Raw genomic sequence first — 19143 nt, 5'->3', positions numbered from 1 at the left:
ATCTCCATAAGCTCACTCCAAAATCTAGTGGAACATCTTCCCAGAAGAGTGGAGAGAATTGTCACAGCAAATTAAGACTAAATGTGGAATGTGGAATGTTTAAAAAGCACATACCACTTTTATGGTAAGGTGTCCACAAACCATGTTCATATAGTGTACTGTTTGTAGAAGAGATTATTTGGATTAGGACTGTCATTCATATCAACAGTCTGCTACAATAGTTTAGGACCACAGGTTGTTTGGACAGTTCTGCATTTACACCGATCAGGCATGACATTATGACCACCTGCCTAATATTGTGTTGGTCCCCCATTTTTCTGCTAAAACAGTCCCGACCCATTAAGCATCAGCAACATTCACTTCTTTAGCAATTTGAGCTACAGGAGCTCGTCTGTTGAATCGGACCAGCCTTCGCTTCCCACATGGTTCGATGAGCATCAGCAGCCCACGAAACTGTCACCGGTTCACCACTGTTCCTTCATTGAAGCACTTTTGATAGATACTGACCAGTGCAGACCAGGAACATCCTACAAGAGCTGCAGTTTTGGAGATGCTCTGACCCAGGCGTCTAGGTCATGGTAGCCATCTCAGGTAGTTTTTTCTATGCCACTGGATCACTTATTAGTGATAAACTCATAAGCAACAAACGTATAGGCACTAAACCAATACACTCTTTTTACCACTTAATCATTTCTTTTTCTCTGTAAAGCTGCTTTGAGACAATGTAGACTGTTAAAAGCGCTCTACAAAACATTTATTGAATTAAATTTAACAACTGAATGGCACTCCAACACTGATTAGGTCTCTTTAATTCTGGGAGATGCACTCGGACTGGTGCACAACACATCTTCTATCTATCTTCTAGTCCTGAGACAGAACGAAGGAGAGAAAGTGAGAGAGAGAGAGAGAGAGAGAGAGAGAGAGAGAGAACAGTACTCCACAAGGAGACAGACAGAATTAACCTTCTGATGAAGGTGCTTTGGCTTGCTGTCAAATTAAAATGCAGCTCCACGCCTCCCCTCTCGTGCGTAGAGGAAGTGGAGGAAGGGAGGAGGAGGAGTAGAAGAGAGATAAATAAACCAGAGGATAAATAAATAAATTGGAAGAGAAATTCCGTCATCGCACATTGCAGCCCCTTGGATTGGCCAGGTGGCGCAGTGGGCATGCATGACTCGTATTCACACACATTAGCTGGCTAATGCAGCGCAGGCCTCACACACGGTAAACACAGCATGGTGACATCGGTATGACATTAGCCCGAGACGAACGAGTAAAACAGCAGAGCCGCGAACCTGAGCCAGTTGGAAGTTTTGCAGAACATACCAGCGTGTGTTTGTGGGTGTTTGGAGGTCATGCAAATGACATCTACAGCCTTCCGAGCTTCCTGTGCAGACCTCGGGACCGCTCGGTACACACTCACGCATGGCTTTCTGCCTGTGCGTACATGCTTCATCTGCATGTGTGTGTGTCCCCTTGGACTTGCGGTTCCTCATAAACAGGCCCATTTTTCCGGAGGCTGTCCGGCATAGCGCAGGCGGCAGGATTGATGGGGTTACGGAGGAGGAGGATGAGGGGGAGGAGAGGAGAGGGGGGGAAGGGAAGAAAGAGAGAGGGCGTCTCAGAGTAGCAGCTTTTTTGGCATGTTGGGGAATATTTAATGGTGGCCATTAAAGAGCAGATGCACTGGCCTTGGACGTCGAGCCTGAAGGACATCTCACCGGTACGCGACCCAGCACGTGACTGAGCACCTCGGCCCAGAGCAGCTCTTAAAACTCAAATAAGCGGATATGTGCAGGGGGAATTTGGGGTAGTCTTATTGAGGGGAAATTAAAATACTCGGGTTCAACTTGCCCCTAAAAGCTGAATGTACGTGACCTTGTGACACACCGAAATACTGGTTTTCTGGTTTTAAAATTAATTTTAAATATGTACGTACATAAGATAAAGTAGTACCTCAGGCAGTCAGGACAAGCAGATTTTATGTCTGGGCTTTTTATGAAAATACAGGTGTTTCCCAACTTACGATGGACATGCATTCCGATGACCCATTGTAACCTAAAAAGATCGAGACATGGCCTAGTCTACCCAGTAGTATTAAAGAATGCTGATCAGTATGGGATAGTATTCTGTACTTAATAATTAAACTAATTATATTGAAAAAAATGCAGGAGCGCCGGTTCGCCAATAGAGGGCGGAGCGGGATGAAACGAGCTGTAAGAAGCACACCTGTAGCTGATGAGACTAATCAGTGTGCTCTGTTTCAGTGCAACGCCGATAAAAAGGAGGGAGACAAAAATTAAAACTGGGCTTCGAAAGACCAAAAACAGAAAAAACTAATGAGCTCTGAAAACTGAGCTCTGTCAACGCTGTCAAACACATATATATACGCTGATACATTTGCCTGCCATGTGAAACTACAATTTTGTCTCATCGCTATCGGGAACCATCATAACTCGATTTCCTGGAAGACTGACTCTCCAAACTGTCTAAGAAGATCCTATTGTTTGCCAAAAAACAATGCCCATCAGCCTGAACTATTCTTCCGCTGAAGCATGGTGGTGGCGGCATCATGTTGCTTTGGGTTTTTTGGTTGCTCCTCTGACTGATGTCCACCTTACGTGATCTATAATTATTTTTTTTTTTAAGTATGGATATGATCATCCATTAATGTTTTATTGAATTTAATTGTATTTCATTTTATTTGATTAAATCAGACTTGCCTCCAAGAACAGGTGTATTTGTGGCTCAGCAATTAAAAGGGTGATTGTGTGTATTAAAACCTCGAGTGCTAATAATTTTGGAGATTGTATATTTGTGTATAATGTTTTTATTTTATTTTTTTTTCCAGGAAGAGTGTTTCATTAATTTTAAATCATGATAGTGTCTCTAATTAATGACTGCTAATACAAATTTAGCATTAATATCTTACGAGGAAAGAAAAGTGACCTTTCCTGCTCACTTTCATAACATCCGAGGCAGGGGCAGTTTGGTGTTAATGCACATACACCACTTTTACACTTTAGCTCGGATTAGAAGTAGCATATTATTAAATATACTACATTTAGCCCCATAATTATATAACTCCATGGCGTATGCTACATCTTTCCACTTCATCCGGAGTCTGATTCACGGTACGAGAGCTTCCATTAAAGGTGCGTGGATGTTTTTGCCCTCAGCTCTGGTGCGTGACTTTTGGAAGCAATAGCAGGCAGTCGAGATACAGTTCCCAGAAACCCCTGGTGCTCTGAGGTGAATCATGACCAGTACGGACCTATAAGCTCAGACTTGATGGCTCTGAGAGCCTGTTCGGATGTGAGCGTGATTTATCGCATCTTCCCACAATGCACCGGGCAGGGCTTGTGTTTGCACTGAATTCGGTTTAAAAGTTGGTCGTCTGTTCTCTCTTTTTTGCTGATACTTGGGTGCTAATTTAGCTAAGCAGCACTAATGTGATGTGTGGAACAGTTGCTATTGTAATGTTGAAGAACTGAAATCCAAGCGACTTATTGTCCAATTTGGATAATTCATGAATATTTATAGATGCCAGAATTTGTATGAGTTAAAAATTCAGTGATCTTCCTTAGTTGCTTTAATTATCTGAAATTGCTTGCTTTTTCCAGGGTCACGGGGTCAGTAATTCGGTGACCGTCTACAGCAATTGCTGACCAGACTGTCTGTGTGTGTGTATGTGAGGTCCTCAAGCGCTTAATGGTTTAATTGGCATCGTTAACGGCAGAGAGGAGACAGCCTCGACACTTTCTGGTAAGTGTAACCCAAGGCAAAGAAACAAGGGTATACCAACCTGCTTTTCCACAAAGGGACAGTGAAAATACGTGCTGTAAGTAAATTTGGTGTGTTTTAACGCCGAATGGGACGGCTATGCAGAAATAATAATAATATTAGTAATAATCATAAACACTTCGTTCTCTGTGTCGAATACGGAGTGGGAGTTACAGCCCACGTCAGGTCAAAAAAGGTGTTGACCGTTTAAAAATAAAACAGACAAAGCTAAAGAGGGAGAGTGAGTGTGTGAGAGAGAGAACTTCAATTGGGTAGTGTGTGGTGTGTGTGTGTGTGTAGCAAATTAACTCTCAGGGCACCCTGGACATGGAAAACCCAATCATTATTTCATTAAGTGGTGGAAGGAAGCGGGCCATGCCGCGCACTAATTACCCTTCGCCAGAGGGGCCAGCAGAGATGGGGGTAGGGGCAGAGATGGGGGTTGGGGGGACATGGAGCACAGCTGCGCAGTGCCAAGGCCTCCGGGCTGGGCACGCATATGGGCATGAGGCCTCCTGGCGCCTGACAGCGGGTGGGGATTTGTAATCGGCGAGTAATAAGGGAACTTCCGAGTAGCAAAGCAGGCCTCAGAACCTAATGGCTAAAATCTCCCTGTTGCCCTCCAAAACCCCAACCCACCCCACTACCACTCCATCGAGTTAAACATGCCCCCGAGGTACAGTGATCTGCTGCGTATATTTTTCCTGGACCTGCCTGATTCATCCTGATGCCTTACCTCAGGATGGAGTTTTTTCAATTGCAGACCATTTGCTGCAGCTCAGGATGGTTCTGCACCAACAGATCCATGAAGTTCCTGAGAAATGAACTTAAGGACATTGAGGATGGATTTTGGGATAAGCTTATATGAACTGATTTATAAATGTTAAAGTTATATTCCTAATATATTTCTCCAAAACTGCTTTAGGACAATGTCCATTGTTACAAGTGCTACACAAATAAAATGTAATTAAAATATAATTAAAATAAATAAATATGTAAATCTAATCTACTTCAGGGGAAAGGTTTGAGGCTGTGTACACACTAATATGTTTTTGTTTAAAAATGCATATTTTTCTCTCGGTTTTTGCTTTGCGTCCAAACTGAGACTGCGTTGCCAGTTGAATTAAAACGCAGCTTTTTGAAAACGCTGTCCAAAGTGGATAAATGTGAAAATGGCGTTTTCACAGTCAGCACTGCAACGTGAAAAAACGGCGACGGTCTCAAAGGGAAATGCGGTGGAAATGATGGTGTTTCAGGGTGTTTCAGACGTTTCAGTGTGGAGGATATGGATATGAGTGAAAATGAAAGTGTGGACGGAGATCGCTTTTAGATGAAAACGGCATTTTCAAATTTATCCCGATTAGTGCAGACAAAGCCAAAGCCAGGGGTGTCTAATCTTTTCCACAAAGGGGTTATTGTGGGTGCAGGTTTTTTTATTCCAACCAATCAAGGGCCACACCTGATTGTCCTTGACAATGAAAATCATTAGATTTAAACAGGTAGAATTTTGGGTGGACTTGCTTGACACCCCTGTGTTAAGTCAAGAAAGATATGCAGCACAAACCAGTAGCAAAAATTGACAACCTGAATAATTCAAGTATAATAATCGATACTAATCGAAATAATCTTTTAAACATAAAAATAACGCTTTTTATCTAAAATGTAAAAAAAGTGGGAATTTTTTAAAAATAAACAAACAAATGAACCCTAGTTCACCAGAAGTCATTCTAGCATTAAAATATCATTATTTCTTGCTTGCATGAGAGAGAAACAAAAATTTGGCCAAATTAAACAATTTAGTCGAAGAGAAAAAATTTTGTTCTCCTACAATGTTCACTGTGTGATTAGTAGGGGGCACGGGACACAAAATTTAAAGTTCGGCACGTACAATTGGGTGCAATTCGGTACAGTTAGGGGAACACAAACACAAAATTGCTTGTCGCTTTTTATTAAGATTTTTTCAATTGTTTTTTTATTTATACATTTGTGAACATCAAAGTTGATTTTTTTTAACTATTTTAAATAAAACGCATGCTTGGTTTCAATAAAAAAAAATAAATAAATATATATATATATATATATATATATATATATATATATATATATATATATATATATATATAATCAATCAAATTAATGCAATTACACTTTATTATATTGATTAATTGAGGAATCGATTAAATTGGCACAAAGTAAATTAACTAAAATAGATTTACATTATTGAAAATCTTTAATTAAAGTTATAACTTAGACTGCATTTTGTTAATACAGCTGTGTATATGAGTGTGTGTGTGTGTGTGTGTGTAGCAAATTAACTCTCAGGGCACCCTGGACATGGAAAACCCAATCATTATTTCATTAAGTGGTGGAAGGAAGCGGGCCATGCCGCCGTGCACTAATTACCCTTCGCCAGAGGGGCCAGCAGAGATGGGGTAGGGGCAGAGATGGGGTTGGGGGACATGGAGCACAGCTGCGCAGTGCCAAGGCCTCCGGGCTGGGCACGCATATGGGCATGAGGCCTCCTGGCGCCTGACAGCGGGTGGGGATTTGTAATCGGCGAGTAATAAGGGAACTTCCGAGTAGCAAAGCAGGCCTCAGAACCTAATGGCTAAAATCTCCCTGTTGCCCTCCAAAACCCCAACCCACCCCACTACCACTCCATCGAGTTAAACATGCCCCCGAGGTACAGTGATCTGCTGCGTATATTTTTCCTGGACCTGCCTGATTCATCCTGATGCCTTACCTCAGGATGGAGTTTTTTCAATTGCAGACCATTTGCTGCAGCTCAGGATGGTTCTGCACCAACAGATCCATGAAGTTCCTGAGAAATGAACTTAAGGACATTGAGGATGGATTTTGGGATAAGCTTATATGAACTGATTTATAAATGTTAAAGTTATATTCCTAATATATTTCTCCAAAACTGCTTTAGGACAATGTCCATTGTTACAAGTGCTACACAAATAAAATGTAATTAAAATATAATTAAAATAAATAAATATGTAAATCTAATCTACTTCAGGGGAAAGGTTTGAGGCTGTGTACACACTAATATGTTTTTGTTTAAAAATGCATATTTTTCTCTCGGTTTTTGCTTTGCGTCCAAACTGAGACTGCGTTGCCAGTTGAATTAAAACGCAGCTTTTTGAAAACGCTGTCCAAAGTGGATAAATGTGAAAATGGCGTTTTCACAGTCAGCACTGCAACGTGAAAAAACGGTGACGGTCTCAAAGGGAAATGCGGTGGAAATGATGGTGTTTCAGGGGTGTTTCAGACGTTTCAGTGTGGAGGATATGGATATGAGTGAAAATGAAAGTGTGGACGGAGATCGCTTTTAGATGAAAACGGCATTTTCAAATTTATCCCGATTAGTGCAGACAAAGCCAAAGCCAGGGTGTCTAATCTTTTCCACAAAGGGGTTATTGTGGGTGCAGGTTTTTTTATTCCAACCAATCAAGGGCCACACCTGATTGTCCTTGACAATGAAAATCATTAGATTTAAACAGGTAGAATTTTGGGTGGACTTGCTTGACACCCCTGTGTTAAGTCAAGAAAGATATGCAGCACAAACCAGTAGCAAAAATTGACAACCTGAATAATTCAAGTATAATAATCGATACTAATCGAAATAATCTTTTAAACATAAAAATAACGCTTTTTATCTAAAATGTAAAAAAAGTGGGAATTTTTTAAAAATAAACAAACAAATGAACCCTAGTTCACCAGAAGTCATTCTAGCATTAAAATATCATTATTTCTTGCTTGCATGAGAGAGAAACAAAAATTTGGCCAAATTAAACAATTTAGTCGAAGAGAAAAAATTTTGTTCTCCTACAATGTTCACTGTGTGATTAGTAGGGGGGCACGGGACACAAAATTTAAAGTTCGGTACGTACAATTGGGTGCAATTTCGGTACAGTTAGGGGGAACACAAACACAAAATTGCTTGTCGTTTTTTTATTAAGATTTTTTTCAATTGTTTTTTTTTATTTATACATTTGTGAACATCAAAAGTTGATTTTTTTTTTAACTATTTTAAATAAAACGCATGCTTGGTTTCAATAAAAAAAAAATAAAATAAATATATATATATATATATATATATATATATATATATATATATATATATATATATATATATATAATCAATCAAATTAATGCAATTACACTTTATTATATTGATTAATTGAGGAATCGATTAAATTGGCACAAAGTAAATTAACTAAAATAGATTTACATTATTGAAAATCTTTAATTAAAGTTATAACTTAGACTGCATTTTGTTAATACAGCTGTGTATATGAGTGTGTGTGTGTTATTTACATTTAATATTTAATTTTCTTAAGATGTGTTCTATGTATTTTAGCATACTTCAACAAATGTCTGCATTTAAGAAACACACAAGATCATTATTTATTTGTTCATTCACTCCTCTATCGATATGTGGAATTGTCAGGAATGTCTCATTTTAAGAGAAATTCTAGAAGCTGTACATAAAACACAAAAGAACCTATATCACCTGACTGGCAGAAAAAAAACGGGAAAAAAAATAAAGAGTAGCCACAGTGACCCTGTGCTTAAAGTGTGAGACTAAACAAACTTGTGGTCCGGAAAATATTCACAGCACTTCACTTTTTCTTCACAATTTTGTGTTACAGCCTTATTTCAAAATGGATTAAGTTCATTATTCTCCTCAAAATTCTACAAACAAAAGCCCATAATGACAATGTGAAAGAAGTTTGTTTGAAATCTTTGTCAATTTCTGAGGTTTGGCCTTTGGAGCTTGAGAGCTTTAGAACATCTATAGACAGGTGTGTGCCTTTTCAAATCATGTTCAATCAATGAATTTACCACAGGTGAACTCCAGTCAAGTTGTAGAAACATTTCAAGGATGAACAGTGGAAACAGGATGCACCTGAGCTCAATTTTCAGTGTCATGGCAAAGGCTGTAAATACTTATATGCATGTGATTTATTTAGTTTTTTTCTTTTGAATAAATTTGCAAAAACTTCTTTCACGTTGTCATTATGGGGTTTTGTTTGTAGAATTTTGAGAAAAATAATGAACTTAATCCATTTTTGGAATGAGGCTGTAATAACAAAATGTGGAAAAATTAAGTGCTATGAATATTCCCGGATGCACCGTAATAAGTTTGTGAGGGAATTTTTCGAATTTGGTACACGTGTGCACCGAACCGAAAGCCCTGTGTACCGAAACGTTAGCACCATTACACCCCGAGTGATTAGACTAGTGTTCATCTCCCACGTTTGTTTGTGACATGCTAGTTGAGTAACATGTTATTTTGTTTGTCCAGATCTGGAAATCCAGTCAAGAATTTCATTCATGGTTCTTGGCTGTGCTACAGTGATTTCTGAATGTTCAGAAAAACTTTGACATGTTATATCATAAGTTTCTGTGCTATTGTGGAAATTATACCATATTCGACATTCCTCACTTCTAAATCTGCTGACATTGTAGAGACAATTTCCCTGCTGATTCTTTCCTGGTATTCCAGTTTGCATATTCATTTATATTGTAGCACTCGTTTGTCACCTCTCCCCTTGTTTCCTCGTAATTACCAAAAACTTGCTGGGAGGTGGATTGGTGACTCGATATTGCTCCTAGGTGTGAAAGCATGTGTGAATGTGTGTGTAAATGTGTGTCCGTGTGGTATCCTGTAACGGACTCTTGTCCAATCCGAGGTGTGTTTCTGCTATGTGACCAGTGTTTCCAGGGTCCCCTACGATCCTGACAATGATCCCCACAATGATAACGCACTTACTGTAGATGCATAAATGTCTTACGCCATCACACGTACATTAGAGTCACTGAGGAATATTTTCCATCATCAGGATGAGCTGGAACCATCGTTTGCTTCAGTGCTACTGTTTCAGCTTGATACATAAAGTCCAGATTATCATGAACCCCCCCAATCTTTTCCCTCATGACCTTGTTGATAGTCAACAAAGTGGCAGTGAGCTTTGTTTAGGCTCTGACCTGCCCGTATCCAGCTTCATGCAAAAAATAAGCACCCAAATGATGTCCTGCTTATTTTAAGACTATGTCCCAATACTTTTGCTTACCAGGTTCCATGTTCTAGGTTACATCTGGACATAAATATCAGGAAATATATTCAGAAAAAAAAACCCTTTTAAAAACTAAGAGCTACTTTAAGGGTACTGAGTAATACAAAGGGCTACTTATTTGATCCAAACTTCCGGAATAACAAAGTTGCACAGTTCATCTTTGATAAAATTATTATTCATAGTAATATTCATATATGTGAAGAGACTGTTTGATCACATGTCAATGTTAACGATTCCTTACAATAATTATTGACAATAATTTACCATGGTAAAGTCACCTCATTAAAAAAAAGATTTACGCAAAGCTGCCTTTAACTCACAGGATTTTTCCAGTGGGTAGTTAGCATAGGAACTTTTGTAACACCTCCCGACGTGTCTCTCCACATTGTGTCTCTCCCACAGAGCCTTATCCCAAAATGGATTAAATTCATTATTTTCCTCAAAATTCTACAACCAATACCTTATAATGACAACGTGGAAGAAGTTTGTTTGGAATCTTTGAGAATGTATTACGAAAAAATGGTCATCAGTATTCAGTCTTTGCTCAATACTTTGTTATAGCTGCTTTGGCACCAATTACAGCCTCAAGTCTTTTTGTGTATGATGCAACATTCTTCTATAGACAGGTCTTTCCAAATCCTATCCAATCAGCTGAATTTACCACAGGTGAACTCCAGTCAAGTTGTAAAAACATTTCAAGGATGATCAGTGGGAACAGGATGCACCTGAGCTCAATTTTGAGTGTCATGGCAAAGACTGTTAATACTAATGTACATGTTATTTATTAAGTTTTTTATTGTTAATAAATTTGGAAAAGGATTTCAAACAATTTTGCATTTCATTATGGGGTTTTGTTTGCAGAATTTTGAGAAAAATAATGAATTTAATCCATTTTAGATTAAGACTAAGACAAAATGTGGAAAAAGTGTGAATGCTTTCCGGATGCACTGTACTTACTTTTCCTATGACTGTCGTAAAACAATTGTCTTCCTCCTAGTCATTGAGAAAAGTTTTGTTTGTTTGTTTTTTTCTACCACATTTTACTTATATTGGGGAAGCTGCTTGTCTCAGCATTGAGTGAGATGGAGGTTTGTCTTGAGCACAATACTGAACTTTGACTACGGAAACGGTTAGAGTTCGTATAGGAGGTGATATCAAAAAGTTTCGAGACTAGTTCTGTAACACGCCAACAGATGGCAGCACAAGGCTGAATGCACAGTCACAGGAAGCACTGGCCTTCATAACATCCTGTGTACATGGGGAGCTGTGCAACTGGTGCTATTCTGACCATGTACGTTATCACGTCTGCTATTCTGATCATGTGCGCTTCCTGTCACCTCACACCTGAGATTCTCGCCAGAAACGACGTGATCTTACTTCCGCACCCACATTACCCGACAGGTTTGGCTCCTGTGGACTTTGCTCTCTTTACGGAGATGATGATCCACCTCAGAGGTCACCGTTTTGACACCATTGCGGCGATCCAGATTGAATCCCAGAAGATGCTTGATGCTTTAAAAGGAAGAATTCCAGGAGATATTCCAGAAGTGGCAGGAACGCTGGGGGCGCTGTATTGCTGTGCAAGGGGACTGTTTTGAAGGTGATGGTGTGCAAACGTAGATAAGAAAAGTACTTTCTTGTAAACTGAGCTGGTCTCGAAACGTTTTACCACCTCTTATAGACAAAAACCTTTTTGTTTTTAAGATTTTATATTCATATTGTCGTTTTCAAATCTACATCAATGCAAGTGTTATTGATACACAAAGAACGGCGAGACAAATAATTACAATTTGTAGACGGAGCTCCATGGTGACATGCTATTTATTTAACATGCCCTGTGTTGGGTACCAATGGTGTTAAATAAAAGAATTGACACAGCATGACGTACCTTGTTGGGAGGCTCGGGCAGAGGAGCTGGCCTCGGCCGGGGAAGAGCTCTTGGAGCGGGTGCTGAAGGGCGATTGTCTAAAGCGGTCGTCCAGAAAAGGGCTGGAAGAGAAATGTGAAGCAAACAACAGTCACCCTCGTTTCATTTCAGGGCAGGAAAACAGGAAAACACTAGAAGCTGGCAGAGGTGTTAGCGCTCACCTGGTCATGCCAAACGATGTGCCGTCTTTATTTTCGTTAGCTTTGCTTACTTTTTCTGCAACGCAAAAACACAAGAGGGCACTCGGGTTAAGCTGGCGTGTTTGTAGAAAGCAGACATGTTTTATTCTTCATTCTAACCCGGTGCAAATGGGCCATCTGCGGCGTGTTGGTTTTTTTTCTTGAGTTTTCGAGATAAAGCGTAATTGTTCGCTTTGTTTACTCTAGCCTGCGCTTAAACAGAAACCTGGTAAAGAAAGTACAGTGTTGATGTTGATGGCCATGAAGGCCTTAGGTTATATTTTCTTTTTAAGCACATAATTTAGTAATTACAGTTTAAAAAAATATGAACAAATCGTGTGCAGAAATATGCATCTGGAGTTCGCTGACACATCTTTGTGGTTTAATGCTTGGGTGAAGCGTTTTAGAGTCTGAGTTTAGTCCCGGGCATTGTTCTTCATACGCTGCTTCACAAATCCAGAATATAATTCCACTATACATTTCTTTTCGCACCATCCTTAACTCACATTTGCACTACAGTACATTCCACCCATATTTATACTGTATCATACATACTGTACATAACTATATCATGTCATTTGAGTATATCTTACATGTCTGTCTATACATAATCTTTGCACAGTGTATTGTATATTATATATTATTATATAAACCATTTAATATTACCATTACTCATCCCTGTATATATAGGCCTTATACCTTATTTATTTACTGTTATTTATTGTAAATAAGCCACTATTCACTTCTGGTTAGCTGCTAACTGCATTTCATTGGCATTGGTACCTTGCACAATGACAATAAAGTTGAATACATAAGTGTTTTTTTCACAAGACTTTAATTTAAAGCAAGGCCCTTAACCCTCCAATGCTCAGTTGTAAGTCGCTCTGGATAAGGGCTCTGGATAAACACTCACTCTGTGGTGCATCATGGTTGTATGATTCTGTCACTGAACAAACTCCTCAGGCTGACCAGTGTTTTATGTAGTGGGTGGGAGGAGTTGTCCAAGATGGAATGCACTTTAAACAGCATCCTCCTTTCAGACACTATCGTCAGATTCCCGCTCCTCCCCAACAACATCGCCTTGCGGATCAGTTTGTTAAGTCTGTTAGTGTCTGCTACTCTCAGCCTGCTTCCCCAGCATTCCACAGCGTACAGGAGAGCACTGGCCACAAACGTCTCATAAAACATCCTCAGCATTGTCCTGCAGATATTGAAGGACTTTAGGCTCCTTAGAAAATAGAGGATGCTCTGGACCTTCCTGTAGAGTACCTCATTGTTCCATCATTGTCCATTCTGATTTGTCTATGCAATCCCCCAGATATTTGTAATCCTACACTATCTCCTACACTAGAAGTGTCAAAAGCATTGGAGAGGTCAAAGAACATGACCCTCACAGTATTCGCCGGTTTATCCAGGTGTGAATAAATCTGTTTTCTATGAGGTAGATGATGACGTCTTCAACTCCCAGTCTCGTTTGGTATACAAACTGGAGTAGATCTGTGGATCGTGGTCTATAGCTGTTGGAAGACGAGTCTCTCCAGGGTCTTCATGATGTGGGACGTTAGAACCACCGGTCTGTAATCTTAAAATTACCACTTGGTTGAGGTGTCTTTAGCACAGGAACAAGGCAGGACATTTTCCACAACACAGGGACTCTTCTGAGTTCCAGACTCATGTTAAAGATCTACTGAAGGACACCTTGTTGGTTTTGCACAGCCCGTGAGCACACTGGGGCTGACACCATCGGGGCCCCTTCAATTGAATTCGATTCAATTCAATTAATTTTTATTTGTAAAGCATTGTTTACAATGGGCACTGTCTCAAAGCAGCTTTAAAGAGCTAAAGCGGTAATGAGGTTGTAAAAAAAGAATGTGTTTATTGCCTATAAGTTTGTTCCTTGTAATTGTTTATACCTGATGAGCGAGCCAGTGGCAACTGTGGCAAGAGATGGTGAGATGGTAAGAGGAAGAAACCTTGAGAGGAACCAGACTCAAGAGAGAACCCATCATCATCTCGGTGTTTTGTCACCTGGTCTAATGTGAACTGCACCGTTGTGGTTATCAGTTAATCAGGGGGTGGTATTGTTCAACTCTGAAGTGCAGCTGGTAAGGATGTTCTGAGGTGTGAAGTGGAACCCCCACTGAAAGAGGGGGAGCAGCTAGGAATGAAATAGGAGGGGGAGGAGGAAGGGGAAATGACTGTGATGTTATTGCGCAGCTCCCTGTGGAGCCCTGAAAGAGGCAGGGTGGGGGTTGCTAAATCAAACCTGGTAATAAACAGGTTTCATTCAGAGGCTTATCCGGTTCCCTGGTGGCCCAGGTTCGATCCCCGGTCAGGGAACCAACCCCAGCCATTAGGGTTGCACAAGCCTTAGTGCCGGTCCCAAGCCCGGATAAAGGGGGAGGGTTGCGTTAGGAAGGGCATCCAGCGTTAAAACATGTGCCAAATCAAACATGCGGATGATCCGCTGTGGTGACCCCTAACCGGAGAAGCCGAAAGAAAGTTTTAATTCAGAGGCTTTTCCATTTCACCATCAGCTCCACTGCCAGTCTTCCCATGATGGTTCTCAATCCACTCTAGATCTCTCTTACTTCTTCTTGGAAAGATTCAGCATAGAAAGATTTGTCAGGACACCGGAACCATCCGAGGACAGCCTGCTTCACTTCATCAACAGGGAACCACCATGAACGGGATCGCCACTGACGGACAGACGACCATCTTTGAAACGTTTAAATCATTGAAATGTCTTACTGCGGCAACAGTACTTGAAACAGAGAGCGTCTCGTCCACGCACTCATTACCACATTACATATATACTGTATAGTTTATACATCATGGTAGTGTAAATTGCTTGCTTTTACTAAATTATTCACAAATTACAGTATACTACTCCATACTGATCACCATTCTCTAAGACTCCTGGGTAGGCTTGGCCATGTCTCGACTTTATTTGATATTCAAGTTATGATGGGGTCATGGGAACGCATCTTCATCGTAAATCAGGGACTAACTGTGCATGTCGTGGCCAGGTTTATGAGATCTATGTGTGATTTGTTATGGTCTTATAAGATTGCTATAGAAGGCAGAGTGGATTAATTCAAGATCGTTCCATTTAATTCGCTTCTTCGAAAAGGCGTGAGACGCTTGTTGAGTTGATCTAAAAATTTCTTTTGCTTTAGTTTCACAACTCTTGTTTACACTTAAAACCTCATGGGAGTGAGGAATATCAGCCAGTCAAGTCAGCTTTATTGCAATAGATTTTTATCTGTGTTTCCCACATCGTCCTGTAATGACCCTGCTCTCTGGGTGATGCTTCCTAGGCTCCTTCTCTACGACTCTTGGTGTCACATGACACACTAAGGGGTTCTCTGGGTTGCCATGACGATGCCGCAAGAGATGCGGACAGAGAAGGGAAGCAAGGGGCAGAGAAAGCCCGAGAGAAAGGAAAAGACTAGTGTTTTTTTTTTTGAACGAAACAAATGGAGGACCGGGCTGTAACAAACAGGGTCCTCTCACACACACACACACACACACACACACACACACACACACACACACACACGCGGTTCACAGATGCTGGTTTGGAGTGTGTGAGTGTTTATGTGTGTGTGTGTGTGTGTGTGTGTGTGTGTGTGTGTGTGTGTCCTGGGAGGAAAGTGATGGTGGAGGATTTTTTTTCTCGATATTCAGAGGTGCTACATGGAATTTAAACCGAGAGCAGTAACTGCCAAAGCGAGTAGCGGGGGCAGCTTTGCCTCGACTAATCCTCTCTCTGTTCTCGAGTGAAAAGTGTGCATCGTTTAACACCCAAACCCCCCCACCTCCCACACAAACACACACACACACACACACACATACATACTTGCCCTGAAGCCCAGGCCACAGAAAAGAGAATAGAGCCCAAAGCGGTAGCACACACACACACACACACACACACACACACACACACACACACACACACACTAAAAAGCAATGGCAGGAAGAGAAGAACAGCGCACCGGGGCTGGGGATGCGACAATACACTCCTCTTTTACTCACCAGACAGTTTGAAGAGCAGCTCAGAGGCCATTTTGACCGATATGTCCTGGGAGAAGAGGTCTTTGTTGGGGCGGGGCAGAGGCTCTGGAAGTCCAGCCATTGGCTCCTTCTTCTCGCATACCCCTAAAGTGCTGAAACCTAGCAGGTGCGAAGGGGGCGGGGCCACTTCCGAAGGTGGGTCCACCTCCATGGGCTCCGCCTTTACTGTTACTTTCTGGAGACAGGTGTCTTTGCTGTTCTCTGGAAGAGGACAAAGAGAAAGAAATGAGCAACGCAACATTTTCGGTGCATCGGTACATCAGTCACAATAACTTTCTTTCGGCTTCTCCCATTAGGGGTCGCTACAGCGGATCATCCGCATGTTTGATTTGGCACATGTTTTTACGCTGGACGCCTTTCCTAACGCAAACCTCCCCATTAATCCGGGTTTGGGACCGGCACTAAGAGTGGCTGGGGTTGGTTCCCTGACCGGGGATCAAACCCGGGCTGCAGCGGTGAGAGCGCCGCATACTAACCACTAGACCACCAGGGAACCTATCCGGGACATCAGTCACAATGAGAAACCTTAATGAGAAATTAATCGACCGATCAGGTACCGCCGTAACACAGAGCCTTAAACACTGAACTACTACTTTCCTCTTGTTGTCCCTAAAATCAACTAGTGGTTTTCTTTTCTTCATCTTATTAAACATCTATTAACTTAAACACTGGAACAATACCAGTGTCAAAGACAAACATGAAGTGTGGGATGATGCGGGGCAGTGTGGGATGATGATGGGCAGTGTGGGATGATGCGTGTGGGATAGGGCAATGTGGGATGATGTGAGGGCAGGGTGGGGTGGGGCAGTGTGGGATGATGCAGGGCAGTGTGGGATGATGTGTGTGGGATAGGGCAGTGTGGGATGATGTAGGGCAGTGTGGGATGATGTAGGGCAAGGTATCAGGGTGGGGTGGGGCAGTTTGGGATGATGCGGGCAGTGTGGGATGATGTGGGGCAGTGTAGGATGATGTGGGGCAGTGTAGGACAATGTGGGGCAGTGTGGGGACGATGTGGGGCAGTGTGGGATAGGGCAGTGTGGGATGATGCGGGGCAGTCTGGAATGATGCGGGCAGTGTGGGATGATGTAGGGCAGAGTGGGGTGGGGCAGTTTTGGATGATGTGGGGAAGTGTGGGATGATGTAGGGCAGGGTGGGGCAGTGTGGGATGATGTGGGGCAGTGTAGGACGATGTGGGGCAGTGTGGGATAGGGTAGTGTGGGATGATGCGGGCAGTGTGGAATGATGCGGGCAGTGTGGGATGATGTGGGGCAGTGTAGGACGATGCGGGGCAGTGTGGGATGATGTGGGGCAGTGTGGGATGATATAGGGCAGGGTGGGGTGGGGCAGTTTTGGATGATGTGGGGAAGTGTGAGATGATGTAGGGCAGGGTGGGGTGTGGCAGTTTGGGATGATGTGGTGCAGTGTGGGATGATGCAGGGCAGGGTGGGGTGGGTCAGGCCAGAATTATTCTGCTATAAGTATCTGAAGATTTTGTGAACAGTATAGTATAGTGACCCATACAAACTTGGCGTAAAGCCAGAAGGTTGCAACGAAGCCACTGATAGATTATAATCTGATAGTTGATCACTTCATTTACATACCGTTTGTTCAAGTGGAGAGAGAGAGAGAAAGAGAGAGAGGGAGGGAGAGTATTCCTTTCCCTCCATCTCAGAAAACTGAAGGTTCCTTGGTCTCTAAGCCATAGATGGCTGTGGTATTGTCAGGATTCAAACAATGTGAATGCCTTTCCGCTGCGCTACTCAGGATCCCTAATATCCATTTCTACTAATAAACCAAAATGTTTACCACACCTTCGAGTGAACATCACCCCCGGTAAGAAGGTGGAACTAATATGGATGTGTCCGCATTCATGCTGAGTGGAGGTTGGTATCGAGAAGGTTCTCAGGTCCACTTAGGCAAAAAAAAAAAAAAAAAAAAAAGAGGAAGGAAACAGATGCCAATGCCATAAAGAGCACATGAAGAGATCCTACGCTTCAGCGGGTGTCTTAATGAAAAACTGTCCTCGTTGAGCGGCCTGAGATCGGAAAATATAAAGGTCTGCGGTAGCGCTGAGAGAAAGAGAAGAAAGAGAGAGAGAGAAATAGAGGGATGGAGGTGGATGGAAAAAAAAGACCCTTTCAGAGTTTTCATAGCGTGCTGCAACCTTTCCCCTGCTCCTTCTTATCAGATCGGTTCAAAAGGTTAGACAAACAGCCGGCTATAAATAGCACCAGGGTAGATGCCATCTGCCTACAGCTCTGCATGGGTGGGCGGGGCTTACAGGCACTGACTCAAATCTCCGCCCATTCAGTAGAGTTGAGGGTCGGTGGGAGGAGTTTAGGCCTGGAACTCTGTGTTTATGTCCGTATCTGACCTAGATAGTGTGACTACTGTGTGTGTGTGTGTGTGTGTGTGTGTGTGTGTTGCTACCTTCTCTCAATTTGTCGGATTTTTCTCTCACGCTGTCTTTTCTCTCTCTCTCTCTCTCTCTCTCTCTCTCTCTCTCTCTCTCTTTACTCTCTCTCTCCCTCTCTCTCTCTTTCTCTAATTCAATGAAAGGAAATATGAAATGAAATTACTAGTGAATAATGAAAGATGAATAAATGTAATATTAGTATTATTATTATAACATCATAATTCATCTTTATTCAATCGTTCAATATCGGGAGTGATTTTTATTTCAGAGTTGTAAACGTGATAAAGAAATGTTACTCGTCAGTAAAAAAGCACCGCATGTACGATGGCACTGATGCTCAGCATCTGACGGTTAGAACATTGACACTGACAGCAATAACAGCAAATAAAACACCAGGAACCATCAGAAACACCACGTTCCCTTTATCTCCCATTACAGACCATTGGCATCCCATTAAAAAGCCCATCAGGATCCAGTAGATCTTCTATATGGTGGTTTGATTTTCAGGAGGGTTTTACTGGTTATTTGTTGGGTCTGTCTCTCTTTCTCTCTCTGTCTGTCTCTCTCTGTCTGTCTCTCTATTTCTCTGTCCGCCTCTCTCTTTTGGTCTCTCTGTCTGTCTCACTTTTTCTCTCTGTCTGTCTCTCTCTGTCACTCACTCTGTATCGTTCTCTGCCT

General features: G+C 41.8%; 1 protein-coding gene across 3 annotated transcripts in view; it reads right to left on the bottom strand.

Annotated features, from left to right (window-relative positions):
• Nucleotides 1-19143, bottom strand: part of znf827 (zinc finger protein 827) — a 123023-nt gene that overhangs the window by 21315 nt on the left and 82565 nt on the right. For all 3 annotated transcript variants that reach the window (XM_046868990.1, XM_046868980.1, XM_046868994.1), the window contains 3 exons: nt 16011-16250; nt 11955-12009; nt 11755-11855 (listed from right to left, as the gene is read on the bottom strand). In XM_046868990.1, coding sequence (XP_046724946.1) covers nt 11755-11855; nt 11955-12009; nt 16011-16250 — 396 coding nt within the window. The remainder of the gene's footprint in view (nt 1-11754; nt 11856-11954; nt 12010-16010; nt 16251-19143) is intronic.

This window comes from Silurus meridionalis, chromosome 2, assembly GCF_014805685.1.
Source record: "Silurus meridionalis isolate SWU-2019-XX chromosome 2, ASM1480568v1, whole genome shotgun sequence".
In the NCBI taxonomy this organism is placed as follows: Eukaryota; Metazoa; Chordata; class Actinopteri; order Siluriformes; family Siluridae; genus Silurus; species Silurus meridionalis.
The sequence above is the reverse complement of the archived record's forward strand: the minus strand, read 5'-3'. Positions and strand labels throughout refer to the sequence as shown.